This window comes from Diachasmimorpha longicaudata, chromosome 6 (genome assembly GCF_034640455.1).
Source record: "Diachasmimorpha longicaudata isolate KC_UGA_2023 chromosome 6, iyDiaLong2, whole genome shotgun sequence".
In the NCBI taxonomy this organism is placed as follows: domain Eukaryota; kingdom Metazoa; phylum Arthropoda; class Insecta; order Hymenoptera; family Braconidae; genus Diachasmimorpha; species Diachasmimorpha longicaudata.
The window spans coordinates 3212490-3235515 of record NC_087230.1 but is presented as its reverse complement, the minus strand read 5'-3'; the positions used below and the strand labels follow the sequence as shown (position 1 = coordinate 3235515).

Here is a 23026-nt window from a genome sequence, read left to right as displayed (position 1 = left end):
CATACAAAGGCCACGTAATTTTTCAATACACATAAACTTTAATAACGATAACAAGCCATCTCAATACCAGAGGTGAGGAATGAGAAAAGGGGATAATTGACGACACTGTAAATAACTCGTGTCATCAATCGTTCTCTCGTATCAGGAAAGGTCACAGGGGTGACTTAAACATTTATTCTGAATTCATATAAATTATGTTATCACGCGTGAAGAATACGAGGAAACAATTTTTCAATATACCTGCGAGGAAAATTCGTACTTTGGCCTGGGCGAGCGGGAGGGGGGATTGAGTACTTTACACCCGAGGGCAGAAACTACTACTCACTTTCCCCACTACTCGCTTATGTTAATCATAGTCAATAAACAGTCTCGAAAAATGAAAAAAAAAAACATGAATTCGTGAAACAACACTAGCGACCATGTGATAAGGATTTGGGTCTGTTTGGGGTCACCTCGGGTTTATCGTAGAAGGGATATCGTGAATGGAATATTACGTGATTGCTCATTAGAGATGATTAACCGTCGGGGAACTTCTTCGCACTGGGGTATCAAACAGAAAAAATTATAGATACTACTATAGTAAACAATATTCATTTTTGGGGGCAAATGGAAGTCGTGTGTTTGATAGATTTTTCTACGCTCTATATTAGATTATGGACAGGGATTTACTGAATAATATTATTAGATTTTAATTGGAAGCCAGGTTAATGAAAAATAGACTATTTGAATAAGAGAAATTTTATTTTATGATTATGTGTTCACACTTCGAGAGCAGTCGTCGAACTGACAAACGATCTTGAAATCTCAAAAACCAACGCATCGTCATTATGGTTTCTTTCTTTCCATGAACAGAGATTGGTTTATATTATTTCATAAACATTCGTAGGAGTTTTCGTCGTAAGACCAGACAGACGGCCTCCCTAAGAAATAATGCCCTCATAGTATAATAAATATTGTTATATCATTACAATATTTGCCAACAAATATTGTAATGATATTTGTTGGCAAATATCATTACAATATTCCCGGTCTGGACTATCCATTTTTTCAGTAATTTTTCTTGCAAAATTATGGAGAATTATCCTGTTCCCCTTCCTACCTCATCCAAAATCCTATCCAACGAATTCCTTTGACGTCACAAGAAATGTGGAACGCTATATAAACTTCCCGTCTTGTTGATAAAAACGCAACGTTGGCAATATTTGCCAACAAATATTGTAATGATATAACAATATTTATAATTATAATATTTATATTATAATATTTATAATAACATTTGCCAACCTGATATTGTTATATCAGGTTGGCAAATGTTTTGGGTGGTTTATTAATTACAAGAAGTATTACGATGTGTCATGTAAGAGCTCCGAAGAGAGACACACCAAGACTAATGTTATCCAAAAGACAGTCGTGCTTCTGAGCAAGTTCAGATCATAGACAAATGAATGAATATTCGAAGGGGGACACGTAACAATATAAACTTATATAGGTCTGCAATATGATCGTATTGTTTTTGCTCTTTTCAATAAATATCAAACGACTTGGCTATGAACCAACTACTTAATTCAACTATGGAGACAGAAAGCGCCAGAAAATGAAATGAAATCGAACATTATTTTTATTGTTAATTAATACCGATGACTAAAATTATTAAAGTCTATTGGATTGTGGATAGGGATTTATTAAATAATATCAAACGATTTGGCTATAAACTTCAATTCTTTATTATCGCACGCAGAAGGTATATCTTTCTGGTATGATGTCTCCAGATCAACTGACTCTTAGTCACCCAAGTGTTTACACTGTGGATCCATTCAACAAAAGGCCCTTGTTCTCTCACTTCTTCCTTTTCTTTTCCTGTTTTTGTTTATTAAAACTATTCTAAACACTCCGGCACTGTTCTGAAAAAAACTATGAAATACTGAGATGGACTAAGCAGAACTATGGACAGACGGTTAATTTTTGTCCAGACATATCATGCACTCTCAATACTCTAATTTCAATTGCAAGTTTTTTATATCATGTCTGTGTGTATGTGCTGGAAAATTCGCAATTTTGAAGATTGATTTTGGGAAAATTTTACATAAATTCGGTAAAATTTGTAGCTAAAAGCCTGAATTTTCAACGTATGATAGCTATCTACAACCTTTGCTTTGTTGAGTCGTTTCAGATTGATCGGTCCAGTAGTTCCTGAGACATAGCAACTTTTGTAAATTTTGTTGTTCCTCAATATCTCAAAAACTACTACAAGGATTTCAATTTTTTTTTCAAAATACTCGTCACAGTGGGTCCCATATATCAATCAAAATATCCATATTTTTTCGGGTAAAATTTCATGATATCCCTGTTTTTAGGTTTCATTATCATCAACGTTGTAAACATGATAAAGTAAAAAAAAATAGAGATAGCGAGTTGAAATTTTGTACACTCGTAGCTTTCATAACATCAGAAGCTGCTATTTTGGACAGTGGACAAGACACTTTTTGCGTGAATGTATGTCCTTGAATATTTTATGTACTACTTAACAGATTTCAATTTTTTCCCCAATACTTGTCTCAGTGTCAGTATACAAAGCTATGAAACTATGTATACCCGAAAGAAATTTAAAATAAACGTTGCTATGGTAGCATGCAGTAGTGGATCGTACTCGAATTTGAAGACGTCCTACACGGAGAGAAAAGTCTGTGAAAAATTACTGTGCCAGGTACTAGAATCGACGTGCAACATGCTGCAATACTGGAATCTGTTTTACTCACACATAAAAATTCTTATCGATCCCGTAAATTTTGTAATAAATTTTTTAATTAATGATATGGAACTTCGTAAAATTTACTAAGCAGCGCTATAAAATTTGAAGGTCTATGATTTTTTATTTGATGGTAAATGAAAAATTGATAGAAATCTTATAAAAACTCCTATCTAGGTCCGTTTATTTTATTGGGCTTTTCTTTTTTTTTATTGTGCCACACAGCAATTTTTCAGTAACTAATTGTGATTGGTTAACGATGAGCGGAGAATATGGCCGATTATTGCCGACGTTGGACTTCGTCATGGGAAATGTTGCATGAGACTTATAATTTTTACGATGCTGATATAGAAATTTTCCTAAGCTGATAAAGCATTTTTACTATGCAGTATAGTAATTTTTCTCAGATCTTCAGTTTGCATTGAGATTCTATGGCAGCACAGTAATTTCTATTGGAATCACACGATAAAAATTCTCATATTTTTCTCTTCGTGTACAATTGTCTCCTCTTACTTATTTTACTGTGTCATTTTTTCAACTTTTTTTTAGCGAAGTACATTTTAATGTTGTGCTTTATATAAAATTGTTTTCAAATTTTTCTATCAACAACCTAAATAACTACCAGAATATCAATAAAGTTATTAAAAATTCGATTCGTTTTTCTACTTATTACCATACCAAAATTAAATTCTTCACCGTGTAGAAAATACTATTTCCTTAATTTTGCATAACTGATTTTAAAAAATCACTCGTCTCAAAGATAAATTCGTGCTTATTCAATGATGATTGTGCTGTGCTAGATAGTAGCAGTGTTGTTGAAAGTATTTATCTTCATCAATTTTACACTGGTCTCTATTAGATTATGAATAGGGATTGTCTCAATAATATAAAAACGATTTAACTATCAACTTTAATTATTTATTATCGCACGCACAAGGTACATCTTTCTGGTATGATGTCTCCAGAACTCCAGATCAACTGACTCTTAGCGACCAAAGATTTGACACTCTAGACCCATTTGACAAAAGGCCCTTGTTCATTTATTCCTTTCTGTTTCTTCTCTGGTTCTATTTATTAAAACCATCATAAATATTTCGGTACTGTTTGGAGAAAAACTATAAAAACTATAACATACTGAGATGGACTGAAAACACCTATAGACAGATGATTCATTTTTGTCCACACATATCAAGCACTCTCAATATATGTACACATATGTCATATGCAAGACGAGAAATTTCTATACCGTTCCACCCTCATCTTGTGACTTTACAGGCGATTGTTGGATAGGATTTTGGATGAGGTAGGAACAAAGCCAGGATTATTCTCCATATAATTTTACTGATTATTTTTCCCATCCAAATCTTGGCCAATAGGATTGCACCATTCGACGTTATTTTGTATAGTCAACACGGTATTTCAGCGGATATTCTTGAAAATTACACTGGAAATTTTGCATGTTGATATATATAAAAAAAAACAAATGTTGAAGTAACCCTCAATTGTATCTGACAGATTAAATGGCAATTCGTTGAAAATTATGTCTCATGGTGCAATTCTATCGGCCAACATTTGGATGCAAAAAATAATCCCCCGAATACCACTCGAACTTCGAAATTATCTGATATTTCCCTCAAGGTTCCCTGCAAACAAATAAGCTCGTCAAGTTTTCCAGAAAAATCACTCGCGCTTCGCGCTCGTGATTTTTAAACTGGAAAACTTGACACGTTCATTTGTTTGCAACGAACCTATCGGGAAATATCCGATAATTTCGGAGCTCTTGTGGTATTACATGCGATAATTTTGCATGTTGCCTATATAAAAAAAAAAACAAATGATGAAGTAACCCTCAATTGTATCTGACAGATTAAATGGCAATTCGTTGAAAATTATGTCTCATGGTGCAATTCTATCGGCCAAGATTTCGATGGAAAAAATAATCCCCCGAATACCACTCGAACTTCGAAATTATCGGATATTTCCCTCAAGGTTCCCTACAAACAAATAAGCTTGTCAAGTTTTCCAGAAAAATCACTCGCGCTTCGCGCTCGTGATTTTTAAACTGGAAAACTTGACACGTTTATTTATTTGCAACGAACCTATCGGGAAATATCCGATAATTTCGGAGCTCTCGTGATATTATATGTAAAAATATGGATAGTCAAGACCGGGATTTGAATCAGAAACCGTGATATGATGCATCGGATGCATATATTTTTTTTAACCATAATAAAAACAACAAGAAACACTCAGAAAGGACCATCAAGGACTAGAGGTATCGGAATCATGCAGTTTTCCACAAAATCCTAGTCCCGCAAAACCAGTCGAAACGTGAAAACCTCGCAATAAAGATCCAATTTTTTATTAAAAGTGTTTCTTATTTCAAGTCCCTACTCCTATTTCAATTGATACACAGACCTTCGTGTCCTCTGCGTCATTTAATATGGGAACAATTCTGTAATGAAGTGGCTGAATGAAATGAAATGATATAAGGCACGTGAGTAACATAGAAAGAGTTCCAAGCACTTGTTACAGTCTCCTACGACTGAAAGCTTCTGTCATTAGAATTTCCGGTCGAAGAGAATAGGTCGAACAAATTCGTGAGAAAAATTCAATGCTTCTTGATTTTTTTATTTCACTCCATTTTTCATATATTTAAATTGTGCAAATGTGTTTTTTAATCCATAGTATTTGCATTCTTTACATGACTACATTTTTCCCCTTTTTAAAAATTGATTTTACAGTTTTGTAAGAAGTGATGCAATCTTTCAAATGCAAGAAATCGAGTTTGGGACTGAAACTTTTATTTTCTCAAGATTCCTCTTCACCATTGCCTTTCTACTGTGTATATTTGGGACTAGGGTGGACAGTCAATTCTTTTTATTTGGGTCAGAACCATATTACATAGTCTGTCTTAAAACTTATAGCCGCAGAAGCAGCTCACGCCGTCCACAATATCAGTTCGCTCGACAGAAGCATTTAGGTAGTAGTGATAAGCTCTCGCCCTATTTACTTAAGTGACAAGAGCCACCATAGTTTATACTATAGTTTGGAGGACTCACTGCAAAAGTGTGAGGGAATTTTTCAAAACAATAATACGTTGGGCCAACTAACAGAACGTAGTAGAGGACAAGGGGGTCCTTGTGTGTACTCCACTCGACACCCCGGATTTTCATCTGGAAAACATTAGGACGCTGGCGACGTTGGCTGTTTTCCAGTCATAAACAAAAGGGGTCTACGTGGGCCTGAGGTCCCTAGAACTACGAAAAGTGGAGGACAGTTCGCTCCACGACTTAACCGAGAGCACATCGCCAAACTTATTTCTTTTACATCTATTGTTCCATTTAATCCGGAATTTATCGGAGTTGCTGTATTCAATCGTTTATTTAATATAATCGACTAATGTAATACTTCTTAAAATAAGAAGCATTGGTTTTAGTTTATTTCAAACTCCTGACACTCAGGGAATATTTCCCTACAAAAGTTCTAAAAAAAAACACGTCTCCCTTTTACGTTCGCCGATTGCCTGATCTCCTTAATTATATATTTTTTTCCTATTTACATATTGAGCCATAAGATTTCATTCTATTCAAAGACATTATTCGCATCTTGATCCATTATTAATTACAATTTTTAGAAGAAGAAGTTTATCTAAAACTCGTATCGAATTTCTTTTTCCTACAAAATTTGTTGTGTTCTCTTCCCCCCCTTTGAAAACTTCCAGGAAAAAAATTATACCTGACCACCGTCTCATCTCGTAATAAACAATTCCATTGATACTGACCGCCAGAAGAGTAGTCCATCTGCATAAAATCCAAGGTCAAGTCCCCACCCACACACTCAATCCTCATTATTTCTCTCCTTCACTCAACTCTTTTTCTCATACTGAGTGAGGAATAATTCAGCCGAGTTTACCTGGTAAAAATACCTGGATTTATTAGTACATAACATGAGAATAAGTTCATTGAGAATGCTAATTGAAAAGTCAAGATTTATCGTATTTACATAACGTCACAAGACTTCTGTTAGGCACGCCTACGCCAGATCGCGTCAATAAAATTTTTAATTATTCCGGAGGTCATAATACAGTCGGAATCGTTGACATTCAGCCACTCTAATTTGAATTGTATCAAAGCCAAGTAGGAATTAATGCATCAGAAACTGAATCAACAACATCGTTTATGGAGGCTCCAGCGTCATTAATTTTATTGAAAGATTTTTCTGGTGAAAAAACGAGAAAATATTTGGTCGAATAAAGTCAACGGTTTAGATTCCATCCCTGGACTATGTAATTTGTTGTAATTTTTTGGAAGAACTTCACTCAATTTTTTTTTCATTTCCACTTAATCCATTTTCCTTTTCATAATAGATTGTTAATTAATTAATCTATTAGCTCCCTAATTATCAATAGATTACTAATATTATTATTAATTAATAATGATATTAAAGTTTTAGTGGTGCCGACTAGTTGCTGGACGGGGTCCGTATCCTTATGACAGTTATTATAAATTAAATCCACTCTAATATAATTCTAAAATTGTTCAAATGAACTATTAAAGACAGTTCTAATGCACAACAAAGATTATTTATAATTCCTGTATTATAAAATCTTGAGCACGAATTGCCCGAGTATTTTTCCTTCATTTTTCTGGAGAGGAAAATGTGAAATACAGAGGAAAAAGTGAGAATTTATACTCAAGGATTTCTGCATAAAATATTTTGCCATCGTACGTCATGTGCAAAAATAATATTTCCAAAAACCAATGATTTTTATCTAAACGTTTAACGCTACCCTGGAGGGGGAATATCGTTGAACGTTTAACGTCACCCGGGAGGCGAAGAGCAAGAGAGAAAGTTAGAGGACACGAGAGAGAAAGAGTAAGACATTTTACCGGCGATGATAATTAATTTGGGCTTAACATAATAATAAATTCATAAAATGTGAATTAAAAAAGTTTTGGTCACTTCATCATATTCTCATCCTTTACCTCTCCCTATGTTTCCCTCATACGAAGTTTTCTTGTGAGCGTAGGGACTCCTCACACCCAATTTTTTGTTTGATTGCAATTGTTTTTACTGATTTTATTTTACTTTCCAAGAAGTACATTAAAACAATAAAGAGAAAATTCTGGGCCCGAAAAACAAGTCACAATAGGATCTGTAGTGACGGGGATGACTCAGTATCTCAAGTAATTTGGAAGCACACAAGTCAGCTACCAGCAACATTATTTATTAAAACTCATGTCCATTATTTACATTTTGCTATTTTACTCTTAAAAACATATAAACCTCGAGATTAATAAGTTCGTTTAACCTAGTGTGAATTAATTACGCGTATTATTCTATACATAACGCTTGCAATGACGCAATCGACGTTGAAACTAAATTAAAAATTCTGTACATGTAATTAAAGTTATTAGAACAGTCTTGAAATTGTTCAGCCGAGAGAACTATTCTCCATCTGAAATCATCGTGGGAAATAAAAAAGGTGAATCCCGTCTGGGAGTTCCTTGAACATAAATGCATTATTGGGACATGTCTAGGTGTCACTCAGTTTCATCGCAAACAGTTTGTCAGTCATCGCAGGTCTATGGAAAAATACGATTTATGGATATTTCGAGGCGCACATTGACAGATTCACCATTTGGCGAGCCAATGATTGATGCTCCACTGTATTCGCTACTTTATCTGATCGTCTTCTATTTGATCGTCCTCGTCTGAAAGAAAAATGGCGATTTAAATTTATATATGAACAAATGCCCAAATAAATTTGAGCATTGAAGAAAAAATTTAATTCCATTTTTATTAAATTTTCTAGTACTTTTTCTGTCAAAAAATCTCTAATAAGAAAAGTTCATGAAAAATATATCGATGGAACAATTTGTAAAAATAGAACCGTTCTCCACCCCGAGAGAAAGAAGATGTATATTTTAGACCTTACCGAGGCTTGACCCTTCGGAGTTTACCTCGCCCCACCTCCTCGCATCTGTGCCCATCATACCCAAAACATTACCTTGGAGAGCCTGTATGCAGGGAAAAGGGTACCCTGAAGTGAGTTTCAAGTGCGGCCAGCGCGGACGTTACGTTGTTTCTTCAGTATTTCCTCTGAATCATGAAGAATGGGTAAAACACTATTCTCATGGTTCTGGTGACGACTAAGCCTCACGCGGATCAGGCCTCGGCAAGACCTAGAATATACATTCCCTGCCCTTCCTGCGTTTATTTTATGGCTGTGCCTTCGCCGAATCCTTCGGAGAAATCTTTATAATCTATCAGCTCTCTGAACTTCGATGGACTTTAGAGCTAACTTTACCAGAGGATGAGAAGTTAAGCTAGTTCCACCACACGGATTGTTGAGAGAGCAAATTACTGGCTCATGATTCAAGATTAAACTATGAGCCAATTTCTTCTTTGAGAAGAAGAAGCTCAAATATGTTACCAAATGATGACCGCTTAGATCATTTGACTGGACATCAATTTCTCTCCACCAATGCCTCCATTCATTCCATATCAATGAGCAGGTTTTCAATGAAGAGTCCCTCAGCTTAACATCTGGATCGAGTAGGCCTCGCACGAAGTTACCCCACCTCGTATCTTCGAGACCTATGAAACTAGCTCTTCATCAATCCTTTCTGAAGGAAGACCGGTGGCCATGTCTATCAGATAGTTCTTGAGATTTTGAAGCTGAAACGCAGCGGCTAGACTACCCTTTTTGAGGACTCCTGGCCAGAACGTCTCTTCCCACCTTGGAGTGACCAGTAGGAAGGTCCCTCTCGCTGAATTGAGATGTTACAGTACTTTGGGAATGACAGCAGGAGAAAGTATCCAGACTATGCCTACGTCCCAAGTCCTGCTGAAGACATCTATATACAGAGCATCTTGATCGTCTGCTTCCATCGAGACATATGTGGGAACTATCTTGGAACGAGATGTCCCAAATGAATCGATCTCAGGCGTTCCTCATTTTTTGGAGACAAAAGAATCTTCAGACTGACTTGTAGAATCTTGAGACTGAGATACCAAATCGGAAATGGAGATTTCGGGACAGTCTGTCTGCCAATGTGTTGAGTCTTCCCGGTAGGAAAAATAATGGGATGAGATGAATCTCGTTCTGGTGGAGCAGAATTAAGAATTCCTTCACTAGGTTTAATAGTATCTGTGAACGTGTTCCCTCATGATTCCTGATGTAGGCTACAGTGATTCCGTTATCTGCTTGTAGCATAACCCATTTGTCTTTCAGGTAGTCCTTGAACATTTGGATTTCCGGTAAGACAGGGTAGTTCCTTGCGGTTGATGTCCCATGTTAATTGATCCGGAGTCCATTTTCCCGCTTGAAACCATTGATCCAGCTGGAATCCTGTCCCGTTTCGGAGACATCTGTTGTGAGGAATATGTCGTCATCTGCTCGGAAAATCGGGTTTTGTTTGGTAAATGTTCTGTTTCCATCAGAAGCAATCTAAGCTGCTCAAGTGGAGTAGAAGAAACTTCTTGTTTAGTGTGACGTTCGACAGACGACGACATCCTCGTAAAAGCTGTCATGAGAAGTCTTCCCAGGGGGGTAACCAATGCTGCGAAATTTAACATCCCTAGAAGGAAACTTCCCAGTTTCCAGTGCCACACCCTTGAGATCAATAGCTTTTCTGTGAACCCAAGAATCCCAGACTTTTTGTACTCGGGGAATGTCATCACGTTCCGCTCGGTGTATCACAAGATGCCCAAGAACTTGAAGAACTTTGGTGTGATGGAGATATTACCGACGTTTCGGTGTTGATTTTCTAGCCCAAGGAACGTAGCAGCTTCATCCCAAAAGGAATTTGGTTTTCCAGGGTCCCGGCATCTTGGTGAAAATCGTTCAGATAGACCAGAACTTCATTTCCCTTGTCGAAACAGATCTGCTAGCCAGTTGCTTATTCTGGAGAAGACCAAAGAGGCTGTCCATAGTCCGAATGGTAGGAATGTCACGTTGTACAGTTGATTTTTGTAGAACAGAGATATCTGCGATGAGACCTGTTGATTGGTACATGAAGGTATGCGTGTGACAGGTCTATTGTTGCCAAAAGGTCATTTTTCTGGAGGAATGATGGGGCTTTGTGCTGACTTATTAACCGCAATTTGGATGGATAAAGATAATTGTTTAAGCAAGGAAGATTGAAAATTTGTCGAAAAGTTCCATTTGGTTGCGGGATCAGGAACATTGGCGATGTTAGCCCTGTCTCCCAATTCCCTTTTCCATTATTCTTTGAGGAAGCATTATTTCTATTTCCCTCCTCATTTGGGGTGATCCTTTCGTAGCGTATTTGATGATACTGTGATTTGTCAAAGGGATTGTTGGAAGTGTTCTTGTGAATGAAATCGAATAGCCTTGTAAGGGACTTATAATAAAGTTTGAAACCTTTCATTTTTTCCACTGAGGAATGAAGCGGCTCAAATGACCTAACTTCAGCTAGTAGTCAGATTCTTAAAAAAAACTGCGATTTCTCTTTGTTGATGAATCTTCTCGTTTTGAAGGCCTTTTGTTGGTCTAGGATCGTACTTTCTCTTCTTGGATGGAGGGAACCCTCATGGAGGATAATTAGCTGAGGATTTGCTCGACTGCTTTGGGCAGTGTGACTAAAAAGAGCTTTTCGCCATTAGTTGAAATCTTGAATGTCCCATTCTGGACTTACTGCCACGAAAGGGCTCTTTCTCCTTGAAAAATACCTTCTGAATACCACCCTGTTGTTCCAAAAACTCTGATTGCAATTTTTCATCATACAAATGCAACTCCGATGAAGGTATCTCTCAGAGTTTTAGAGTCCAATGAGAATTTCTTGGGTTAAAATAACCCCTCCTTATTTCAATGATTTCTGCTCTACGAGCGCAAACAAAGTGAAACAAGTCATCTGAGACTGATTTTATTGATGAATCCCCGGGAAACGTCTCCTTGATGTCTTCGCTCATCTGAGAATGCTTTGTTATCAGCGATTTAATAGCTAGTGATATTTTCTGACGCTGCAGTAGGAACCTATGGAAGAAAGTACCAGCCATTGTATCTGATCTGGACAAAAGCGAGGAACTGAATGGCTTCGGAGCACAGAAACCCAATTGGCTGTTCACTTTGAGACTATCGAATACTGGGGAAGCTTGTAACTTTTTCTGGTCCTCTTTGTACCTTATTTTGTGCCAGGAAGTGGAGCCCAACTTCTCACAATTAATTCCCTAAGCTTTAATTTCTGGATTCGGGGCTGGAATGAGGGGGTCACATTCCTTCACTTGTGGAACCAATACTAGGTCGAAATCCGTGCAGGTTGTAGGCCGTGTACGTTGTCATCGTCTTGGGACGCCTGCCTTCAACTGTCTGCGAAAAATTGATCCTCCTCTGCCGTACTCGGATCCTCCTCCGATGAGACCTTGTCCTCATTATGGTGGGGATGATGTTCTGAATTTTTCATTTTGCCAATTTGTTCCTTCAACTCGTTGAGGCTATTGGTTGTTCTATCAGCTCCTCCACTCCTGACTCTTTCTCGTCATTCTCTTTTCCTTTCCTTTTGAGGATTTGATCTGCGGCACTTCTAGAAACGAATCGATGACTCACGAGTTTTAACAAGTCGAGGAATGATTGCGCAGCCGAGGCAGAGCTTCGTATCTGATTAACCAAAGCCGGTGGGCTTATCACTAGAGCTCTACAGAATGACCATACCACAACATCCAGAGTTTAATTGCTTCCTAAGGTTGTTCGCTGGGGTTTGAACTCTCAGGCATAACAATTTTGGCCAGTTCCATCGTTGGGAGAGCAAACCTGATCTTGGATAAGACGTCATCCCTAAATAAAATTTAACAAGAGGAGCAATAGATTAGAGATGTCGCCTCGAGAACCTTTTGTTTGGAACTATGAAGGTCTAATTATATTTGCCCAATTATGAGTTCGAGAGAATATCTGCGAACACTGATGTTGATAAGTTCAGGGCGTGGTGAAACCAGCAGCCCGACAGTTTTTCTGCCGATTGTGTATGTGTGCTCAAGAGAGAATGTCTGCAGGCCGCTGTCCCTTAAGATGATTTAATTCGAGGGTAAAAGTTGAGGCGATGCTTGCGACTCCCCAGCTGTTATGTTTTGAATACCTCACTCGGAGGAATCTCTATGAGTGGCAAAAAGGGTGAAAATCGAGGCAGAACCTGTGATTGCCCCGTTGCTATTCCACCCTGCCATTTTTCAAAAATGGTTGTCCCAGCATGGACGACTGGACTGGTCTCGTCTGTAGATTTTGTCCAGCTGGTGCCCTGATCCCTGTAAAATAACAGAGGAGGGCCAACGGGAATACTTACCTTTGATCTTTTGACTCTCTACAGAATATTTAACACATTCTTGTGGGCGTTCAATAGCGAATGGTACAACAACGTTTGACACACAAATACGCTTTTGGGGACAAACGAAAGTGTATTGAAGAAGCAACGGACCGTCCGCGCTAGCCGCACTTGAAACTCACTTCAGGGCAGCCTTTTCGCTTAATAGAAACTCTTAAGGTATCGTTTTGTATATGATGGGCACACATGCTTGCGAGAGGGAGGGGGGGTTGTCTCCAAAGGGTCAAGCCGAAGGCACAGACATACAATGAATAAAATTCTATTATACTTTCTTATGATTTTTTTCAAGCGTAAGACGAAGATAATTTTGCCTCAATGAAAGAAACAACTCTAAAATTAGATTGAATTAATAATTGATACCCTGGTCTTCCTCTCCCTGCAGTGGCTCCCTGTAATCATCCTCCTGCTCTTCAACATCTTGAAGTCGTCCATCATCCACCCTATTATCCAAAAAAAACAAGCATAAATGCACAGAAAAAATCTCACAAATATATTTTTCTGTCAAACATCCAGTTATTTGAAGGAGCTATCAAATGCAAAGCTAATTCATCTCCTTAGAGTCCCCCAGGTCTCACAAAAAGGGGAGCACGTCTAAATATCCAGTCGAAAATATCCAGTCCAAAATATCCAGTTAAAAATATCCAATTCGACAATATCCGATTGTAAAAAACCCAATAGCAAATATATCCGCGAACATTGGATCTGTTTGTAGATCCAAGAAGGTGGATTGGAGTTCAAAATAAATTTGTCTAACTTTTGTATTGGATTTGATAGCATTTGGATATTTGTGTTTTGGATATTATTGTTTTGGACATTTTTCATTGGAGATTTTTGTTTGGGTATTTTCGACTGGATATTTAGACGTGGAACCACAAAAAGCTATATTCAAGGTAGACAACCACCATAAACAAATATTTGGCACAGTAACTGACTGAAGTGTAAGGACTCACTCAGAAAGTTTCTCCTCGCGATTGAGTTCTCCAATTTCTTGGAAGCCCGGCTTAACCCTGGGCACCCAGAGTGCGTTGTCCTTCTGATTGAAATCATGCTGCTTACCAGCATGTCCATCCTCATTCCGTCCCACTTCGTCGTGTGAATTTTTATCCACCATTTTCTGGACTTTTACCTTTCTCAACTTGTCCTCTGCATTCTCCAATGGCGAGGCATGTACATCACCTTGGACATTTTTACTCTCGCCTGAGGTCATCCCCTCCTGCTTCGTCCTTCTCTCCTCGAGCATCTTCGGAATTGGTACTACACCCATGGGCAATTTAAGTCGTGACACCTGTTTCATTGGACCCGCGGGTGAATTAAATAGTTGGGATTTTTCCGTCGACGATGGCTCCAACCTTTTCAACGATGTGGTAGCACTTTCAACAATTTGTTTCGATAGACTGGCCGTTGAATTGTCCTGGAAAATTAAACAATTGCTGGGTGTGAGAATAGTTGACGATTATTTGTGCTCGAAGAACTAATTCTCTTCATTAGAGAAATAATTGGATCTTCGCGTATTTTTTTTTAAGGAAAAAAGCGTGAAATGCGAAATGTGGATACATCTGCTTCTTCATAATTTTTCTAATTAATCACTCATTTCTAATGATTCCTTCCCATTGTAATTCTTTTTTCATTATTATTCTTGGAATTTGGAGAAGCATTTTTAGATGCCTTATTTAATTAGAATTATTATTTTATCGTTATTTGTATTTTATTTATTTTTGTCATTGAATGAAATGAATGCTTTCATTGCTTTCTATTGAGTTCAGGAATAAGAAAATTTGATTGATCATCACTTCTACAGTGAATCAGTGGATCAATTATTTTAAATCACTTTAATTTCTGGTTGAGTTTTTAAAGCGTCTCGCGAGATTGAAGATTGTGAAGATTCGTCAAAAAATTATTGGACGTTGAAACTGGGCCGTTGATTTACTATCTGGCCGCAAGGAATTAACTTTCAATGGAAACCAAAATTTAATGGAAATGAAATAGATTTTATGGCAAAAATAATGTCGTTTCCGATAATTCTATGATTTTCATTTTTTATCCACCGATCTTAAGTTATTGACAATTGAAGAGGTTCCGTCCCCCCCGCCTCCCTTAATTTTTTAAACTAATTGCTGTTTAATTAGTCAATGGTAATTTTTTTGTCTCACACATTGTCACAGCCAACAATAATTGCATGCAAACCCTTGACTAGAGCGGAAAACAGGAGTCTAAATAAAGCACAAAGAAAGAATTGAAAAAAATAAGAACTCAAGCATTAAGAAATAATAAAAATTTTATTAAAATCTTCCAGATAACATGGACTAAGCATAGGCACATTTATGAGAACAATTATTACCCCTGACATGGAGAAAGATTCGATGGGCCAATTACTAACAAAAGTACAGTAAAACATAACTTCTTCTCTTAAAATTAACAGTATAAAAAGGAAAAAAAACAAGGGCACACAGTCACTCCAACTAAGTGCAGTAATCAGAGAAGCTAGAGCGACAAAGCCATGCCGAGCAAATGTCAATCGAAAGTTTGTCAATAAAAAATGTATCAAATTCCAATAATTTCATTTATCGCCAGCATTTGGGATGGGTAGAACCGACTTCTCCTGCTTCTCTTTAAAATTTCCAACATCATCGGGCCCTGGTTTGTTAATCTGTACACTATTGTACGGCAATGGTGCATAATGGAGCATTGTACCTCGTTCATCGATCGGTTTATCACCTTGATCGGACTCGATATTATTAACATTGTCCTCCTGAGGCTGATCATTAGATCTGTCCTGCCGAGGTGCCTGAATAGGAATTGGATTGGCATTATTTTTACTTGGATGACTCACCTGCGATCGAGACGAGGCTATTTTGGGTGCTACACTTTGTTGCATGTTTAATTGATACACATGTGCATATAATAAACTAGGGTCTGAAGACGTTGCTTTACAGGATGGCTGGAAAAAAAATTAATTTATCAGAAAAATTATTGATTCAACAGTACAACATTTATAGTATTTACAAAACAGAATTTCCAATATTACACAATTTATCTAGCCATAAAAAATATTAATATTCTTAAGTTTAAATCTGACGAAAAATTTAAAAAATCGTATTTTTACTCGGTAGACGATTAATCGCATGAATTCTCCATTCCCTACCCAGATTACCGAAATCATTTTAAAATAGAGGAATGCTCTAGTACAATAAACATAGTTCTAGCAGAAGCGATGAACCATAAAAAAAAACGCCAAATACTTTGAATTACATTTTAGACAATCTCCACACGCTCGGTACAAGCAATGTAAATTACCCAGAGAATCTATGTCAATCTTGTCAATCGTATTAGAGCAAACCAGTACCATCAAAGAGCGACACTACACCGGGTTGGAGTTATAAATGACCCGGGCTGCTCATGCGGAGCAGAATCTCAAGATTTTAACCACATCTTGTGGGATTACCCAAATTCCCAAAGGCAAGGAAACCCATTGTTAACTAGACTAGGGAGGTTTGGCTGCATTCCTCCTATTACAACGAACAAATTTGCAAATGTAATAAGTTGTCAATATTCAAACGAATGTAAGATAAGAATTTAATATTTAGTGTATTAGATCGACAGTGTAAATAATTTTTTTGTCGATTTTACACTTTAAATAACAATAAATGACGAAACGTATTTTGAGGAAATTTCCTTCATTTCTCATTTGATTTTAGACTATTGATAAAAAATATGGAGCGGTTGTTCCTCACTGGACAGGTGTTGGATGAAGCTTAGTCAGCATCTCGTTGGGGGAAAGGGGGGGGGGGCAAAAGTGTGAAGGGATTTGAGGGGATTCTTTTATGTGATTGCCAATGAATGGATTGAACAAGAGAATTTGAACAATGAAAGTATTAACCAAATTCCCTAGGCAACAGAAAAAAGGGGAGGGAAAGGTCTAAGCCCTTAGTGTCTAAAATAATTACCTTAATGTTATCCAATTCTCGTTTGAGCTGAAACACCTCTTTTTCCAGATGAGCAATAGTTCCATCTCTGTCGTAATTATTGTTAGTCAATTCGTCGTATTTGTCCTGAATTTCCTTTCTCTCAGTGTCGAGTTTGAAATATTTATTCTTGAGACTCTCAATCAATTTCTCCTTATCGCCGTTGTCTTTATTCTTCACTCGAATTTGACTGCGAAGATCCTGGAGGGTGGACTCCAGTTGTTTGGCATTCTCCAATGCTAATTTTTCTCTTTTTGCGCACTCCTCCTTCAAGTCCTGCTGCTCGGATTGCAGCAGTTTGTGCTGCTGTTGGAGTGAGTTGAACCTCTGTAGAGCCTCAACACTGTCTTTATCTCTCAGGGATTTTTCTCTGGTGGCACGTTGCTGGAGTTCTTGCTTTGCTAAGGCATTCGAGTTCTTCTCCTCCGCGAGGGACTTCTCCAGGCGAACTTTATATTCAAAAATTACTGCAAGTGGAAAATGACATTATTCGTTGCAATAACAGCAACAATTACATGTATCAATTCAACATGAAGAAGAATTTTTTTAGAATATTTCCAAATAAAATTCGCACAGCTGCTGCTCTTATGAGTCCATTTGACTTCAAACAAAACGTTTAACTAGAACATCTCGAGGCTTAATTTCGGGGGAATTTGTGAATGATAAAAATTTACTTATGACATTAATCAATTAAATATTCAGAAGAAATCTGAATATTGCCGCCAAGTTTCAGGGAATTTTCCTAGTGAAACGCTGGCCAGAGTCTAATGAGAATGAAACTCGAGAACAGAAAACTTTTAGTAGAAGATCTCGAAACAAAGTTTATAAGAAGGCTTTGTGTCTTGAAATGTGTTTATGTGAAATGAAAATGTTGCTCTTGCTGCTCGTTGTGTTAACGAAGCAAATTCTTCACCGTAATCACTATTAATGAGGAGGACTCGCTGTCTGCATTGTGTGACGTAGAAATAATGGAGTACCTTGAAGCTGTGCTGCCAATGCCTCTTGCTGATGGGCACATTGAACATGTAAGTCTCGTAATCTCGTCATTTCCGTCGTTGCAGCTCGATAAAGAAATACAATTAATGCCATCACCACCAGACATCCAGCGTAAATGGCCAGTCGGCCCCCACGACCCCTACCGAGACGGGAGCCGTTCATCTCTGTTGAATAACACAAAAGTCTATTCAATTGTTGACAAAAAATGTTCTGATAAAATGCCACCTTATTCAATTATTAAACAGTTCAATTCAGAGGTTGCATAACAGTTTACCAAATCATTACAAGAAATCTCTTTATTTTTATTTACTTATTTGTAAAATTGTCAATGGGTTTTCATTTTTGTGATTTTTTATAAAATAGTCTCCATTCGAGACTTTCTGCAAAAAAATTCACAAATGCCAAATATGCTCTGGAGATCCATCAAGTTAACAAATTATAAATATGGAGGAGATGGAGATACAGCTCTATTGAGACTTTATTTAGAGAGGGAATGAGAGATCAGCTGGGGTCAAGTCCCTTCACTTGCTTAACACTCTTGCTTTAACATTCGTGAACGTTTGATGTAAATTTGGGAAGAAAATTCATTATAATTAAGTAATAATTTGAGAAATAATGTAAACAATTCACAATGGGATTCATTGTTACTAAATTTAGTTTTTTTATTTGGAATATTTGGTGTTGGGAGTCGTGAAACAAATTTGCTAGAAAGTCAAGTTATGGAAAGTGATCGTATCTATGACCTTTTGCTTTGAAACTCGAGAATAATTTCGCACATAAACTCAAGTATTCACATGAAATGCTGCGCATTGGTTAAGAGAAAATTCATCGAATAAACTCATCAATGTGGGGGACAGGAAAAAATGGACTGGAATTAAATCCCTTCACTTTTGATATTCTTAATTGACCGTTTGACATAAATTTCGAAAAGGAATCGTTTACAATTAAGCAAAAAAATCACAAATGTAATGGTAAATTTTTCGAGTTAAATTGTTACTAAACTGCATCCTCAGTTAAGATATCTTTGATTGAACTTTTGACATAACAATCTCAAAATCATTAAGACCTCCTCGATGTTAATTTTTGAAAAATCTTGACTATTTGATCGAGACACAGGACAGAAATCTTCAAAATCTGTTGATCAATCCACTGAAAATAACGAATAAATAAACAAAAGATTCACCTCCTGAGATTAACAGTTAGTCCTCCACTAATTTGTCATCCTCGAAGTGTAGGAGACAGATGTTCCAGTGGACTAGCCCCAGAAAACGTGCACCGAGACCCCCTGAGCGTCAAGAACACTGTGTATCTCCTTCGCGAAGACACAGGACAACCTTGAGATTATCCCCTGTCTTCGATCAGCTATTGAGACCGGATTCAGGTTATAAAACAGCCGAAAACATTGTCAAAAAGGAAGCAGCGGTGAGCAACCGAAACCTGTTCTGACCGTGGACTGTACATCTTGGCAATAGTTTATGTCAAGGGGTGGGGGATGCTGCACCCAGAGCACCCAGAGAGTCTATCTCTTTGAGTGGAAAGCACTGGGTAATTACAATAACTATATTACCGATCGGTGGCACATGAGATGGGCTAGCACCACCACCAAATCGACAATTTTACATTTCATTAAATTTTCCATTCAATTTGATTACATTTCCTTGAAAAATAAGTGAATAATTGTTATTTCACTCATGCGAAAATATGCACAGTCGATTCATGACGATTTGTTCGTAAGAATGAACCAACTCTATACTTTCGGTTTGAATTGTTTAAAAAAAAATGACAAAATATGAAAATTATATGAAAAATATTAGTTACGTATTTTGTATTTTGAAAAAAATGAAGAATCGAGGAGTTATAGTTAATTGAAAAAACGTCGATAATTGTGCCGTTCAATTGTGGTGATTTTTCAAATTACCTGTAACTTCTGACTATTTTTCAAAATAAAAAAAGACGTCTTTAATTTTTTTGATTCAATTTTCAGTGCTAACCATCAAATAGCTGGATGATAATTTCGCGAAGAATATAAACAAAAAAAGTTCCATCAGAAAAAAATATATTTCAGTGATAAGGGCTGCACGGAGTAATTCCTACGACTTTTCATTCGTATGAAATCGATTGATTTGTGGATTCCGTGAGGAGAAAGCTAAGGGGAGTCCCCTTGTACTATCAAATGTTTTTTGCTGGATTCAATGTTTATCGTAGAGCCAGGAACATTGTGAAATACGATGCAGAGAGTCTTACGATCTGCAATGGTATTTATAAAGTTTTTGTTAGAGCATTTCAACATGTGATTGACAACTAGTTATATTTCCAAAATTTTTGAAAAACGCTTAGAAATAAAACACAAAACGAAGTCTGTAATGACAAAGGAATGGAGATGGTTAACAATGACTTCTCACCAGAGTTTTCAATTAATAAGGAATAAATTATTTAGGAGAAAAAATCAAAAGCGAAAATTACCATCTTACCGACGAAAAAGTTTCCAAACACATGACGATGACTTTGCCAGCTGTAATCTGACACGGAATTTCACTTCTCATAATCATCAGTCCTATTAATTTTTGGGTTTTCGGAGGGGCCAGATACCATTTTGAATTAATGCTGGAAAGAAATTAATGGAGTCTCACAAATTCATGTAAGACATCACTTTATTTAAAAAATCTAGCGAATTCCATGAAAACATTATTGGATTTCGCTTGGACGTAATTATTACGGAAACGACTAATTAGAAGTTCCATAGAAATCCAATAGCATTGTCGAGCATATTCACTAGATTTTCAACTAAATTTGTTTATTGCAAAGGAATACAAGTGGTCATTTACAGACTGAACTTGACATTGAGACTCTTATCCATGACCCGTTGAGCTATCCAGCATTTGATGGCAAGTTGGGTAATTTGTGTGACGGCGAACGCCAAATTCTTCAAGAGTTTCACTACAGCGTTGAAATTAATTACCATCTGTTATATATAATTGATGATTAATCGAGCAACGTTGATTTTATTTTCCAAGTCTTGATTCTTTTTCACCTGGACAGCAGTTAAGCTCATCGCCATCGTTACAGATCCGAGCATTATCAAGAAGTTGAACGTCAAAACGTCCTCTATTATATTCGTGAATCTAAGAAGAAAATACAAAAATCCATAACTTAGCTAAAAAATTAATTAAAAACCTTTTGTACACATTTTCATTTGAATTGAAACTTCTTAGGCGACTTCGGAAAAGGCTGTGTTCGTATTTTAGCAATCGAAATCAAATTGCAAATATTATAGATATTAATCCGTCAGAGCCGAGTGATGACAACTAATTTGGGCATTGCATAATAATAAATCTATAAGACGTGAATCTAAAATAGTGTTAGTCACTCTACCGTAGTTTTATCCTTTCCTCTCGCTATTTTTCTCTCATACGAAATGATACGTATTTTTTGGATTATCACTAAGAAGTTTCACTTCTTCCGTGCGTAGGGACTCACCTACCTAATTTTTTTTCTATAGGATTTCTATCATGTAAAATTCATTTTCTCGATGTAATATTCATTACGTATCTCTTCTCATAAAAAAAATTAATATATATACATAAATATCTGTAGACTCACTCTAACACCCTGTTATGTATCTGAATACATCGTCGAAGAAAAGCAAATCCAGTGTCTCCCGACATCAGATCATCATTGAAATTGAAATTCTCTATTGAATACCTTGGGCACACAAACGATAAAAATCGTTTCACACTGATAATTCGTCATCTCAACAGGCATATTTACCCCAATGCAGTGAATAATCCACAAGCATGACCGCAGCATGTGTAAAAAACACAATCGATGGCAACAAGCATTGTAACTACACAGTAAATCGACATCGCGGACAATATCACCAGTGGAAAGTAGTATTTATCACTATCAATGGGACCCCAGTTAGCTGGAAATAGAAACTGTCGTGGCATACTACCATTTGATTTAAAAACGAAGTGTAAAATCATGGCTTGAAAAGGCTGCGTTCCAAAAACAAATCCAGATGTGTACAGAGTTCCTGTAAAAATTGTTATCAATCCAAGACCATATCCACATCAGCGATGAAAGTAGTGCATTAAAATTTACTTGTTCACCTAAGAACAACATCGACATCTGAAATCCAAGAAGGGAATGTTCACGAAGCAGTTCATTCTCACGACCGGTTGGAAATAATTTCCAGTTCTCTTGCAGCTGCTCCAGCAGAATTTTTATCTAAAAAAATGAAAATTATTAAACAATGTCAGGGGACAACTGGAGGAGAAGTGAGGATGATAAACAGAAATTGGTACGACTGCCCAGGAAATCCACGAAATCATCTGCTCGAAGTTAAATTTCGTCAAGTCTCGAGTGAAGCCCAGGAATCAGTACAAAAGGCAACTACTCACCTTGCCCAAGAAAAAAAAACAATTGATCATTTTCGTGAAGCATGTGACTTCAACAACAAAGGGAGGGACAAGCTCCATGAAGAAATCGAGATCGTTCGAATGTTCAGCAACTGCTGCAATCTGAAAACCAGGGCCATCTCAATAGAAGTGATCGAACAAAAAATCCAATTTTTTCCTCAATTATTCTTCTGTGCAGATCAACCTGAGATATTATTTGGCTGCCGACAGCTGAAGCCAGCGCAGTCCTGATGATCGTTCGCTCGATAGGCGATTGATACGGCCACTGTCCGGCCCAACAGGAGACGATCTTCATAGGTTTGAAGTACAGTTGATCCCAGAAACCCATCGTATCCTTCGGTGAAGACATCTCCCCCTTCTGGTGCTAGCAGTTGTTTGGGATTTCCTTCGCGAGTGTGAGACAACGTTCCTTCGAGTCCACGGCGACCCCCTTGACGACGCAGAACCTCTGACTCATCGGAACGGAGCACCTGACGGTGACACCGTCAATTGCACCTATTAAAATTTCTCAGGAAGGCGATAAGACGACGAACTAAGGGCGCAATTATCGCAGAATGTTGC

The 23026-nt window shown here is 37.2% G+C and overlaps 2 protein-coding genes across 4 annotated transcripts; both read right to left on the bottom strand.

Annotated features, from left to right (window-relative positions):
* Positions 1 to 7955: 7955 nt before the first annotated feature.
* On the bottom strand, positions 7956 to 19486 carry LOC135163658 (Golgi integral membrane protein 4-like). 2 transcript variants are annotated; one of them, XM_064123279.1, is made up of 7 exons: positions 19231 to 19486; positions 18029 to 18231; positions 17034 to 17518; positions 15920 to 16027; positions 14040 to 14500; positions 13450 to 13529; positions 7956 to 8463 (listed from the first exon to the last, which is right to left on the bottom strand). In XM_064123279.1, the coding sequence occupies exons 2-7, from the start codon at positions 18207 to 18209 to the stop codon at positions 8426 to 8428; spliced, it is 1353 nt and encodes a 450-aa protein (XP_063979349.1). In that variant the 5' UTR covers positions 18210 to 18231; positions 19231 to 19486; the 3' UTR covers positions 7956 to 8425. The 2 variants fall into 2 exon arrangements, with proteins under 2 accessions (XP_063979349.1, XP_063979348.1); XM_064123278.1 differs by having other exon boundaries at positions 18029 to 18211; positions 19231 to 19485.
* Positions 19487 to 19695: 209 nt separating this feature from the next.
* LOC135163659 (odorant receptor 13a-like) lies at positions 19696 to 22918 on the bottom strand. Of its 2 annotated transcripts, none has more exons than XM_064123281.1 (9): positions 22650 to 22918; positions 22448 to 22567; positions 22157 to 22274; positions 21816 to 22080; positions 21648 to 21749; positions 21079 to 21169; positions 20873 to 21009; positions 20511 to 20651; positions 19696 to 20294 (listed from the first exon to the last, which is right to left on the bottom strand). In XM_064123281.1, coding segments are annotated over exons 1-9 (1140 nt in total). In that variant the 5' UTR covers positions 22815 to 22918; the 3' UTR covers positions 19696 to 20293. The 2 variants fall into 2 exon arrangements, with proteins under 2 accessions (XP_063979351.1, XP_063979350.1); XM_064123280.1 differs by having other exon boundaries at positions 20519 to 20651; positions 22650 to 22911.
* Between the last annotated feature and the right edge of the window lie 108 nt (positions 22919 to 23026).